The sequence below is a fragment of the Psammomys obesus genome, unplaced genomic scaffold (genome assembly GCF_907164565.1).
Source record: "Psammomys obesus unplaced genomic scaffold, mPsaObe1.curated_primary_1811, whole genome shotgun sequence".
Lineage (NCBI taxonomy): Eukaryota > Metazoa > Chordata > Mammalia > Rodentia > Muridae > Psammomys > Psammomys obesus.
Genome location: NW_026596117.1, coordinates 25725306 through 25738586, shown reverse-complemented (window position 1 = coordinate 25738586; position 13281 = coordinate 25725306). Strand labels below are relative to the sequence as shown.

Below are 13281 nucleotides of genomic sequence, written 5' to 3'. Positions count from 1 at the left end.
AAAGCACTGTCCCTGTTCTTAGAAGGCTTCTAACTGCTGACTTGTGCAGGCTTCTGGACAGACCTGAAGCTCTATAACAGAGCGATCGTTTTGTTGACCGATGTAGGGCAACCTCTAGTTTTATTTCTTTGGTTGCCAAGAGGAGATGGCAGTGTTACTTATTTCTGTGTGCCTTCCATGTGCAGTAAAGCCTGACAGTGCTTTATGGTAGTCATGTGGATGTCTCATAGAGAGTGTGAGAGAAGCAGCAAAGAGCACACTGGAAGAGCTGCAGGAAGGATAGGGTTGGCTGTGGGCAGCTTTGGAGCAGAAACCGCTAAGCTCACTAGATACATGGTGACAAGTGTCAGCGGTGATTGAGCGGTGAAGGGCATGGCAAACAGTGGAAGAACCAACAAGAAAACACATGACTGAAACAACACAGCCCTTGCCAAACTCTGCAGTGGGAGAGGCAACCATCCTCTCATCTTGAGATGGTTTCTGAGTACTTAGAAAGCTGCCCCCGACGAACCCTAGCTCTACTCAGTGCTAACTTTGTGTTGATTGCTTCAATGCTCTCGGTTCAGGAATGAAATTTAATGACCTTGGGAACCTTCCCAAAGAAGGAGAAATGAATCTGCCCTAATTGGGGAAAGAAAGAGCTTGGAAATGAATAGTCTCTGATTACCCATTTATAAATCCACGGCCGAGAGTATCTGGAAAATTAACACTGGGAGGGACAAAAGCAATAACAGCTTTAATTAGGATATTAAGTTTGATACCTAGGGAGCCACAAATGCTTATGTACCTCACCCAGTGTTTGGCACATGGAAAAAGTTCCCCTCCAAATGCTTTAAACTGTACTTTCTGCACTCCAAAAAGCCCCGGGTTCTCTCATTGGTGGAATTGAGGTCTCTAGAAGGAGGCAGCTTGGAAGTTTGCTAGAAGGACACGGAACACATTCTTGATTAATCACCTTTAATGGGAGCTGCTTTACGCTCTAGACAGAACGAACATTTTGCTGCTGAGGGTTCTCAGGATGCTCTTTTCTCACTATCGATTTTCCATCTCACACAGTGGACCCTGGAGAGCCCTCTGCTTCTTTCCAGGACCCTCTAAAGTCTGTAAACATTTTCAGCACTTTTCAAACTTTTCTCCCAAAGAGTCTCTCAGGTACAGCAAGAGCAAACACCTACCCTGAGGCTCAGTGCTGAGGACACACCGTCCATACATTTTTGGAGTCTCTTCTCTGCCAGTTTACGTGAATTTTGGTTCGATTTCACAGCAGACCAGTGGTTGCTGTAAAATAAGCTTTGGTTCACACACTGTAGGGAGGTTTGCCATAGGCTTGCACTCTCTGTGGCCTGCCATGCAGTCTGAGAAACAAGGACGGGTAGGGCAGGCTGTGCTAGGAACAAAGAATGGGACTCCTTTCTCTTTCTTTAGCTAGGTTTGAGACTTCCTCAGGAAGGTGGCAGCAATGGGTTCCATGAGCTGCAGCAAAGCTCTGCACTGATGTTCTGGTTCCTAAAATGTCACAGGTCATCAGAGGAGCTCTGGGTAGTCATTTGCAGCACACACCTCCATTCTGAAGCAGGCTTATCCTGGAGTTTACTGATCTGGTACCATATAATCCTGTCTCTGACCAGCTCTGCAAAACAGGATAGTCACATCAGGAGGGCAGGTGGGTGGTTCCAACTGAAACTCTGAGAACATAAACCTTCTTCATTGGTTGGTGTTGGCTCTTTTCTGCCTACTCAAGTGTTCCCAGCCTGCCCCACTTTAAACTACCTTAGACTCAAACTTTTGTCTGTTTATGTTAACAGCTCACTCCTAATTCTGTTTTCCTTAAGCAGGCCCTTTTGCTTCTTAGCCTTTTCCCAGGAGTGCCTGAATGTGAGCTCTGAGGACACCTCCACTCTCCAACTCCCCTTCTCTCCAGCACAAACATTTCAAAGCTCCCAAAACTTCTTTCAAGCATAAATACAATATGCACATGGCTATGGGGGTGTCGGTATGGTTTTCTGTATATGGTTTTGTCATACAGTCCTAGTGCACAGGACTTAGGGAAGCGATTTTTGTTTTTCATTTGCAGCCTCTCTTGGGAGGAGGCTAGGAAAACACTCTTGCTCCTGAGACATGGGAACAAGCCGACCTCAGCAACAGGTGGTCTGGTCACTCAGCAGAAGCCTTCCAGGCAAGGATTTTGAAGACCTGAACTTGATACTTAAAAAGGAGCTTTAATGTTTCTTTCTGTAGAAATGAGTGTGGAGGTGAGACTAGGAAGGCCAAATAGTGTCATCACACCAGGACTTTGGGCATCAGAAGTGTCCAGGGCTCCATGCTGTTCTCTTAGGAGAAAGCTTAACGAAGCTAGTGAAAGTGATGAGGATGGCAGTTGTGTCATCCTGTGTCAGGCGTCTTCCCTGCATCTCACCCCCAAACCTCCAGACTTGAGAGGAGGGGGCCTGCCTCTCTGTACCTGCTCTTCAGAGCTGAGGACCCTCCAAGACTCGCTGCCTAGTCCTCTGGCTGGCTGAGAGCTTGTAACAATCAGATGTTTCTCTCCTCCCTTTCTGTCCAGGTTGACCCAGCCCCACTCCCACCTCACTCTGTTTTGATGCCCTTTGTTCCTCATGGCCTCCTTCTTGTTGGAATCCAGACCCCACCTGGGTAGGTAGCACAACACATCCTCCTCTGTCCTAAACCCTGAGGCCCATACCTTCTTGGCGCACAAAAAGGGTGGGCTTGGATTCTTAATGTGGTCAATAGCCATGGCTGCTGATAACGGTGGAATGGTCAGCATCGGGAGAACCAGTTCTGTGTGTGTCTTTGTTCTGGGGAAGGTTCCGTGTTTTATGGGTTTCTTAAATTGCATTAAAATGATGTGCTGATACAGAGGATAGATTTTCTGAGCCATGGGGACCTTTTAAACATACCCCTTTTCTGTAAATATTTGATTTTTTTTATGCTTATTATGTTCTCTGATCCTCCTAGCTTATGAATGGGTTCTTTTGTATTTTAAGTAATTCTCCCTCGTTTGTTCATTCTTGCCTTATGAATAATTTATGCCAATTATAGTGAGAGAGGACCTAAACATTTCTACTATGAAAATGTTTTAATTAAGTCCTGGCCATTTTGAGGGACTTCTCTGTGGACAGAGCCCTGTCCTCTGCATAAGTGTCCACCGTGTCCCAGGTCCTCTTGCTCACGCTGCCCCGTCTCTGTTGCTGCCGGGCTGCGTATACCCCTCCATCTGTACTGCGTGTTGAAATGCTTCATAAGAACAGCCACAGGAGAGGTGTGTGATTGGAACTCCCCCAGTTCACTCTCTGGGCTGTGGGCCCCTGGGCCCCTTTTGAAAGAACCCCTGATTTAAATTTTTTTTTTTTTTGGTAACAGCAACACAAGCTTATTCAAATACCTTAAAACTTGGCTTGTTATTTTATTTGCTTGCTTGTTGAGACAAGGGCTCATGTAGCCCAGGCTGGCCTTGACCTCACTATGTAGCCAAGGATGACCTCAGCTCTTGGTCTTCTTTCCAAGTGCTGGCTTTATAGGTAGGTGGTACTGTACTCAACATCAGGCGGCTTGGTACGTGGCTGCTTGGCCCTGTGATCACCACATTTATCCCCATCGTGGGAGGCTTCATTAGTGTTCTGTAGGTTCTGTGTGTCACCTCTGGTGTGACCCTCATCAGGACTGAAGGTCAGCCTCACCGACCGTATGTTCATAAATACTTGTATCTCTTACCAGTATCAGTTAAGATTAAACTGATTTCTGCATGGGCTTCCTCGTTGCTGAGTTAGATTGTGTGACAGGATAGTTATGATCCTATAGTTCCGCCCTTGCCACTGTTAACATCACCAGTCCCCTGACCAACTGAGATCTTATAATGGTAAGATGGTCCTCCCTTCCCTTTCTTTGCACTTAGACCCAACCTCACTGCTGCCCCAATCCCTGTTTTGATGCCCTCTGCCCCTGGTGATCCCCAACTCTCAGTGGGAAATCGTTTCTTGTTGGAATCACTGAGGGAAGGTGCTCCCTTGCTCTTTCCGGAGCAAGGAGAAGAAGGGGAGGCTGAAGCGAGAGCCTTGGAAAGGAGAACAGCCAGCCAGGCTAATGCAGTTCTGTGCTCACTGACACACATTTCCATGGCCTTTCGAGCACACATCTCTCAGTGCTTTGTCTTCTAATGATTAAATGATTAAATGTGTGTAAATGACCATGTTGGCCTTACTGGTGGTTTGCTCAAAATGTCTTGCTCTGTTTATGAGCCAAGGGCCCATTCTCTTGCTAGTGGATGTCATTAGTTCCAGCCAATCATGTGTAGTCCTTACACCTTCATCTCAGAGGCAAATGACAAATTTGCCTCTTTCAGGAATGAACAAGAACTCGTTCCAGCCTTTGTCATAACTCTTAACTTTCTATTGTCTCCTTGCTACAAATAAGATTCTCCAGGAAGCAGATCTTCTGACAACGGTCCTAGAGCTGGCATCTAAAGGTACCAGCCACGTTAGCCTGCAATCTGTGGGCATCTGAATATATATAATTTTTTTAAACTGCTTTTTTTATATACTTTTTTTTATTAATTACACATTATTCATTTTGTATCCCCCCATAAGCCCCTCCCTCCTCCCCTGCCGATCCCACCCTCCCTCCCCTTTCTGCATGCATGCCACTCCCCAAGTCCACTGATAGGGGAGGTTCTCCTCTTGTTTCTGATCTTAGTCTATCAGTTCTCATCAAAAGTGGCTGCCTTGTCCTCTACTGTGGCCTGGTAAGGCTGCTCCCCCCTCAGGGGGAAGTGATCAACGAGCAGGCCAATCAGATTATGTCAGAGGCAGTCCCTCTTCCCATTACTATGTAACCCACTTGGGCACTGAACTGCCATGGGCTACACCTGTGCAGGGGTTCCAGGTCATCTCCACGAATAGTCCTTGGTTGGAGTATGAGTCTCTGGGAAGTTCCCTGTGTTCAAATTATCTTGTTCTGTTACTCTGCTTGTGGAGTTCCCGTTCCCTCCAGCTCTTACTATTTCCCACTTCTTACATAAAATTCCATTCACTCTGCCTATCAGTTGGCCATCAGGCTCAGCATAAGTGCACAGCCTGAGGTATTTTGTTATAGCAGCCTGTTCTAGTCTGGTTTCTGTTGCTGAGATAAACGCCATGAGCAAAAGCAACTTGGGGAGGAAAGCGTGCATTTCATCTTGCAGGTCCCAACCTGTCAGTTGAGGAGAGTCACTGCAGGGGCTGGAGGTGGGGTCTGAAATAGAAACCATGAGGAAAGCTGTGTCCTGGCTTGATCCCACACACAGAGGCCTGGAGCCTCCTGCAATCAAGATACTGCACTCACAGGCCAATCCGGTAGAGGCGATCCTTTAATTTAACCTTCCTCTGGCCAGGTGTGCCAAGCTGACAACCAATATTAGCCCCTCACACAGCCCAGACAAACAAATGCAGATGAACACCCAAACTGTTTATCATTTCTGTAGTTGTAAATCATTAAGATAATCATTTTTTTTTTCCTACTTCTGGCTTGCTGGATAACAAACTATTTCTTTTTCCCCTTTTAAATTAAAATTTCTTCTATTGTTAATTTTATGTATATCATAAAGTCAACAGTAATAAATGCCTTACACTCGTGCAGCTATTTTTCAGCCATTATCACAAGCCAGATATCCACACTGTTAGTAATTAGGAAGGTGCTTTTCACTTTCATGTGGAGATTTGGGATTCTTCAGACCCTGCTTTAAGGGGAATGGAAAGGAGCAGGGCTATCTTTGATCAGTCCTCTGCTTCTGTGTCATTATCTGTCTTGTGCCATTCTCTGTGGCCATTCTTCTTTCCTTGGGCACCAGGTTTAGTCCTCTGTGTCTCTGAAATTGTGTGCTACCTAACCACATGGCCAACAAGTCCCTTTGTTCAGCCTCCAAGAACTTGGGAAGCCCTTGAATTTGAAAGCTGAGAGTAAGGAAGGAGACTTTCCAAGCTGCTGTCCTTCTCTGCTTCCAGCAAGATCCAATGAGCACAATTTGCATTCTGCCAGGCCTTGTCGTCAGCTAGTAAACAGGCGCCTCTGGAGAGGGGGAGAAGCACACGCTGGTTACCATGGGGACAGACAAGCTATAATAAATGTCCAGGATCCTAGCTAGAGGAGGCTTTCACAGTCTGCAGTAATTTCTTTGTCAGTCATCTGTGAAGTCACTTCTAAATGAATCACCGGGCATGCCTGCTCTTCAGATGACTATTGGTCATGGCATCCCAGGCAGAAGCCAATCTTAAAAGCAAGGAGGAGAGGGTGGGCCATCATTAACTTGTACATATTTTCTCTATTGAGTGACCTCTGCACGAGCCAGCTTCTGGGCATCAGCACAGTGGGCCACATTTCACACAACTTTTCAATGAGTCTCTTGGCTTGCTTCCTGGGGTCAGAGGGGAGCCTTTGCTCCCCAGAATACTGTGCTGCTTGATGACCTGTGAGAGCAGGAATAAGGCAGTTAGTTCAGCAAAGGGAGAAAGGTGTTCTGAGAGCCTTACACACTCCTCTATTTTAGCAAAGAGGTGGCCCTTGCTTGTGTAAAGCCTGTCTGTGCTTGCTCTGTGTCATGCCACACACAACACACATGCAAGGCTCTCTCTTCCTGCTCCTGAATACTTCAAAATGCAAGGGCATTTCAGGAGCCACGAGGATCTACCATGTTTACAGTTGTCACCACTGCTTTCAATGCCCTCCATGACTGTGTCTGCTTGCCCTCTCTGAGGGATGAGGGGTACCTGCCACCCCTACCCAGGCTGCTGCAAGCCTGATGAGGTACCCGTGGGTTCCCAAGTGGGCCATACCCCTCCTGTCCCTGGAAAGAGAGTCTCTTTTCCTCTACAACATTCTCCTCGTCTTATTGCCTCCCTTAAACCCACTTTTCCACCCATGCCAGTCTCTCCAGGGAGGTCACCAGCCCTCCACAAGGTCAGGTGCCTCATCTGTGTGTCTGGGAGCTGTGAGCTTCCAGGGAGGAGACGCTGGCCTGTGGCCTCCCACAAGATGCTTCACATGGACTAAAACTCTGCTAATGTTGGCAGAATACACACAGACAGGCATGCATGCTTACCCACGTGACTAGGGGATCTTTTGTATCATTTCAGAATGAAACCTCTCTCTCCTTTCAGGGGCTAGGAAGTTGTCTCAGGCTTTGCTCTCACAGGTGTTTTAACCCTGACCCTCTGTCAGCTAAGCCAGTAGGGTTTGCACAAGGACAGTGAAAAGGGTTGATCCTGGATTTTAAGATCAATGTAACTAATTAAAAAATAAACTCATTGAACTCAAAAACAAGTTCAGAAACAATTACGATAATTAAAATATCACCACTTTAATTGAGACCAAGCAATGAGCTTAAAAAATAAAATTAATTAAAAAAAAAAAAAAAAACCTACATGAAGCTTGTAATTGACCGGCTTCTGAATTCAATGTGCTACAGCTCAACAAATCTCTATAAATTAATTCATTCTTTTTTTCCCTTGAAGAAAGATTTGTGAAAGTTATTTTGAAAAATTAATTGGATGTGTGTCCTGTGCCAATTGATTCTGAGCTAGTTTCTACAGGAAGATGGGCAGGAGAGATGACATTGCCTTCCCAGGACGTGTTGTGCCCTCGCTGGTCATCTGTTCAGCTCATCATGAGTCCTGCAGGTGTGGTGACAGAAATCATAGCAGGGAGCTAGATTTTGCTGTTTCCAGAGCGTTGCTGCATTCTGTCACCGAGCATGTGCTGGGACAGAGAACACCCCCGGGAGAGGCTCACCGGGGGTGAGCACCTTAGCACCAAAGCTGCAAGCCTGCATGGGGCTGTCGCTGACACCCGGTCTCCCCCAACCCCTGCCTCCAGCCCCGCAGTGGCAGAGCTTCTCAAATGCCACGACTTTAAAAAAAAAAATATTTATATTAGATATTCATTTTTAACCATGGTTATTTTCTAAAAGATTTACTGCTTTCTATTTCCTGTGTATGGGTGTTCTGCCTGTGTGTCTGAGCAGCAAGTGTGTGCAGTGTGCCCACAGAGACAGAAAAGAAGTTGCAGGTGGTTGTGAGCTGCCCTGTGGGTGCTGGAGATCAAACCCGGGTCCTCTGGAAGAACAACCCATACTCCCAATTGCTGAGCTGTCTCTCCATCCTCCGTGATTACTATCTCTGAGGATTTCGTACATGAATGCAGTATGTACGCATTCTTTCCATTCCCATCTCTCTGTTCCTTCAAATATCTTCTCTCAAGTTCTCTCGTCTCTCTCTCTCTCTCTCTCTCACACACGTACACACACCCTACTGAGTCTAGCTGTTTTTGTCCTTATTGACCCCTTACAACTGAGATCCTGTCTCTCAAAGTAAATCAAAACTGGTTCCTCCTCTCTCAGAGTATAATGAATAGTGGCACCTGTAGGTTGGAGTAATCAGCAGTGGTCTAATTGGTCCCAAAGGCCATTTAATGGGAAGAAAGTCATCCCTGGTACTATAAATCCAACCAAGAGCCTACGGTAGGTGAGGTCATAGACCCTAGAGAAGAACCTAGACCAGCATATTACTAAAACCATTAGCTTCATCCTTAGGCCCATACATATGTTCGGCCCTCACAGCTAATCAAAGAAGTTTCTTTCTTTGGAGGAAACTCTCCAACTGGTCAAAGTGCAGAGAATTAATGATTGTGGGATGCTCAGTCCCACATGGGACATCTGTAACACAACCCCTACACCTAAGGCCCAGGGAATGTTGAGGAAGTGGGGGTGGAAAGATGGTAAGAGCACAAGGACCAGGACAACTACCGTGAGGTAGTTTCTTCTGGACAGGCCATGTTGCCCCTTTTAATGCTCAACAATATGGCTGCCTGCATGAGCTGTGCAAAGACCACACCAGTCAACATGCCAGCTTGGAAAAAGGAATGCTTTACAAAGCCCTCCCCCTAAATGAAATGTCACTTCTATGTTGATCTCCTATCAGTCATTCCCTTTAAAAAGAGGAGCCAGGTGTACCTGTGCTGGGGGCCTTGTGGCTGCTGCTCGGAGCGTGGCAGACCTGGACTCCTCACCCTCTCATCTGCTTTCAAGCCAAGCATTGCTGATTTTCAAAGCAAAGGCTATGCTGGTGACGGAACAAAGGCTGACAGCTTTTGTGACTGTTTTGTTGTGCTGTGAAGTTCATTTACTCTGAGCAATTCATATAGTGTTTGAAGTACTCAGACCCTCATAATTACCGTTTAGCAGATTTGATTTCTCTGTTCAGATTGTGAAATATGTATGTGGAGTTAACTGATGAATGAGTGATTGGTTGGTTGGCTGGCTGGCTGGCTGGCTGGCTGGCTGGCTGGCTGTGTGGTTGGTTGGTTGGTTGGTTGGTTGGTTGGTTGGTTGGTTGGTTGGTTGGTTGGCTGGCTGGCTGTGTGGTTGGTTGGTTGGTTGGTTGGTTGGTTGGTTGGTTGGTTGGTTGGTTTGTACTAAAAATTGAACCTAGAAACTCATGAATGCTAGGCAATGGATGTACCCCAAGCCCTCTTTTTCCCTTTTAATTTTGAAACTGGGTTAGGCTCAGTTGCCCAGGCTTGGACTTTGAGATTCTTTCATGTGGTTGGGTTACAGGTTTGCACCAACGAGACTGGTTTAACTGACATTTTTAAGGTATTAGTATTTGGGATGGATGTTTTACTTACGTATTAGGAATGTCTGACCTCTCAGATGGGAAGGTTTATCTTTCAAGTCATCCTAATAGTAGGATAGCAGGTTATGAGTCTACAGAGAGATTTGAACCAAACATGGGCCATGTGACTGCTAGGCAGTGCGAGGTGGATGTTGCCATGTCTAGAGCAAGTAGGCAGAGAGTGTTTGAGTTTGGGGCCTGGTGGCTGTATGACTTGGTCCTGAGGGGCACACTGGCAGGGTCTATTGTGGCCTCACAACTCCAGGCCCATGAGCTCCCAAAAGGCATCTGGAAAATGGTGAACTCTGGGCTGTACACTTGGATGAGGTTTGGCATCTCAGTCAGCTTTCTGAATGAAAGAAGTTCCTGGATGCTCCCTATACTGTGGCATGCAATAGGACGATGTTTGGGTTTATAAACCAGTTATGCAAATGTCCGCCTTACCTGTCCCTTGCCATTTGTCTTTAAGACCAGTTTATATGTGGTTTTGGCCAAGGCCCCATTGTTGGATGCTATGAGGGCTTAATGATTGAGCTGGTTAGTTTCTGGCAGATTGACACTGACTAGAGGGGGCCTCAACCAAGAAACCAGCTCCATCACACTGACTACGGGTCTTGTCTGTGCTACATTATCTTGATCTCCAGTCCATGAAGGAGGGACTAGCCCACTGTGGGCAGGGCCACCCTGGGCAAGTGGTCCCAAACTGTAGAAGAAAGGTAGTTGAATGTGAGCCTGTTGGAAGCAAGCCGGGGAGCGGTGCTCCTGCTATGGTTCTTGCCTCTGCTTAGTTTCCTGCCCCAACTTCCCTCAGTGGTGGACTGTGATTGGGGAAACTAAAGACAGATAAACCCTTTCCTCTCCATGTTGTTTTTGGTCTTATTTATTACAGCAATAGAACGCAAACAAGGATAATGAGCTAATCCAATTTGTGGGCTTAGTTCAAGGCCTGCATGTCAGACACACTCGACTGAGTACTGGTTATTGTTCTTGTAATTATGAGGCCTTGTTACCCACTTTGAGAACAAAATACAAACCCTCAGACCCAACAAACATATGGCAGGTGCTTACCATCCTAGACCTGCTCTAAGCACGCCTACATGTGTTAACTGGTGGCAGCCGACAAGCCAGTAAGGGGCTGTTCCTGTTCCTATTTTGCTGAAGAGGAGATGGAAGTTTAGACAGGGTAGAAAGCAGCTGAAACAGGACTCAGTTCCAGGGGCCCCTGAGCTGAGGTCTGTGCCCTTTCATGCCCCGCAGAGTTGCTTTGCTGCTCTTGTGACAGTCACAGTATTCAGGCCACATGGTTGGCAGTGCAGACCTTAAATGTTTGCGAGAAGTCAATGGTGGAAGCACAAAGGGTTCAACTTCTCCAATGTCCGGCATGCACATCACATGGTGTGGCCGATGTCAACACCCACCAAGGAGGCCAGCCCAGCAGTCTCCGTCTATGAAAGCCACTGAGGCAGGAATTCCAAGTCTCAGCACCATTGACGTCTACTGCCTTAACTGGTCACTGTGGTGGAGTTGCCGGTGGAATAGTCTCCGTGCTTCCTGAGATCGTAAGTGGTGAGCAGAAGCGTGAGAAGAGACAAGGACAGACCGACATACTCCTCAACGGTGGTCCCATGCTAGTCCTTAATGGATGCCTTAGTTTTGAAGGCATCATAGAGAGCAGGTTGGGCTACACTGCAACCCAAGGGACTGAAAACGCCTCAGCCTCTTAACTCCCCATACAGTCACCTCCAAGAAACGAGTGATTTCCACACAGCCTTAAGAAGTTCTGCCTGCAAATGTCTGGGAGGCTCAGCCTTAGAGGACTTTCTCTGCTATTTGCCTCCCAAAGGCCATTCTCAGCTTGAGAGCTAGGAGCACGCCTTGCCTCGTTCCCTGGGGCTCAGACCAGCCTCTCTCTCATGGGAACCTGTGTTCTCCGTTAAGCTCCAGGCATCAGAGCATAGCCCTCTGGAAGCAGCCCTCTACCATGCGACTCCCCTCGGTTGGGAATCAGGATCTTGTTGCTGTCCAGACTGAAGAGTGTTGTTCACAGCTGCCACCCCTACCACGGGGGATGCCACCCTGACATGCTCAGCAGCAACGCCTTCCAGTGTTGTGGGTTCAGGACCCTAGAGAAATTCCCAGCAGCAACCTAAGGAAAGTGATGCGTGGTTTCCAGGCCTGGGTTGGGGGAGAACTGTGAAAGTCTGTGTGGCAGCTGGAACCTCATTGGTCGGGTAGATGGTTCTGCAGTTCCTGCTTGGAATGTCAGCCTGTTTAAGCAAATGCTTGTATAGGGGTGACGTGGGCAGCGTTCCTCCCCTGCCTGGGAGAGCAGTTATGAAAGATTTACTGCCTAATAGACTTTCATCCTGGAAGCTGGGGGATGGCACAGTCCCTTTTGTTTTGCAGAGAATCCCCCGGGGGGCCACTCTGTGCCCATGATGAGCACGTGGACCTCAGCATGCAGAGTGCTGATTAGCCAGGGGCCGGCTGCTCAGCTGATTCTAGAAAATGCTGCTATGTGTGACCTTGCGCCTTTGGGAATCCTTTCTGGAATTCTGGGTTTGAACCAATCCCCCCCCCCCAATCTCATTAGGCAGACCCACAGCTCCAATGGATGCATTGACTTTCCTGTGATTGCTCAGACATGTCGCCCCACGTTTGCTCGAGCTGCTCTTCCTGCCTGGCTTGTCTTTTCCATCTTTGCTTTGCAAAAGCCTGCCCATCCTTCAAGATTCAATTCAAATATTAATGCTTCACTAATCCTTGCCCTGGAAATTGATCTCTATTTTTCTCTCAAGCTCCGCTATCATTTTCCATGCCCATCACAGCCCTTATCTAATTCCGCCTTGCACAATAAATATTTATGTGCAGGCTTTTTCCCCTCCCACACTTACATCATAACTTTGTGTTGTACAAATTTCTTGCCCATCCTGAAGTTCTCAGGAAAAAAAAATACAACTAAACTATTCATGCATGAAGTCCATTTTTATTGAACAGGAGCAAATGTTGTTTTCAGCAAGGATTTGGGGTGTGTGTGATAGGAAATAATTAAAATTAAACATGAAAGAAGTCACACAAACCGACATCAGGCAATAAACAAAAAGAGACACTATTGGTATCTCCTTGGATCATGAATAATTGTGAAGGTTTTTTTGTTTTGTTTTGTTTAAGGAGTAATTCTTGCTTAGAATCATGGTGCTGAAATGCCTAGCACACAAAGGAATTGCTATCCTCATGGAGAGCTCTGCCTGGCTTGGGTTTTCTTTCAGTCCCCACCTCCCTCAAGAAACAGCACAAACATGCATCGCTGGTTTATCTTCTGCTTGTTTATTTGAGTGGTGATGGAAATGAAATGTCCCTGGAGGTGCTAACCCTTGTTCTCCTCCTTTTTACCTCAGCCCTGGACCCATCCAAGGACCCTTGCCTGAAGGTGAAATGCAGCCCTCACAAAGTGTGTGTGACCCAGGACTACCAGACCGCCCTGTGTGTCAGTCGCAAGCACCTGCTGCCCAGGTAAGGGGGGGGGGAAGGAGGTGGCTAGAAGTTAGGGGTGCTCTGTGCCTGGTGGCTCTGAAGCATCCAGGCTCTGACAAGGTACAGGTTGGACAAAAGGAGAGTAGTT

General features: G+C 47.1%; 1 protein-coding gene across 1 annotated transcript in view; it reads left to right on the top strand.

Moving 5' to 3' along the window:
- Positions 1 to 13281, top strand: part of Spock1 (SPARC (osteonectin), cwcv and kazal like domains proteoglycan 1) — a 450924-nt gene that overhangs the window by 289941 nt on the left and 147702 nt on the right. Inside the window, exon 4 of the mRNA XM_055629382.1 lies at positions 13058 to 13172. Within this exon, the coding sequence (XP_055485357.1) occupies positions 13058 to 13172 (115 nt within the window). The remainder of the gene's footprint in view (positions 1 to 13057; positions 13173 to 13281) is intronic.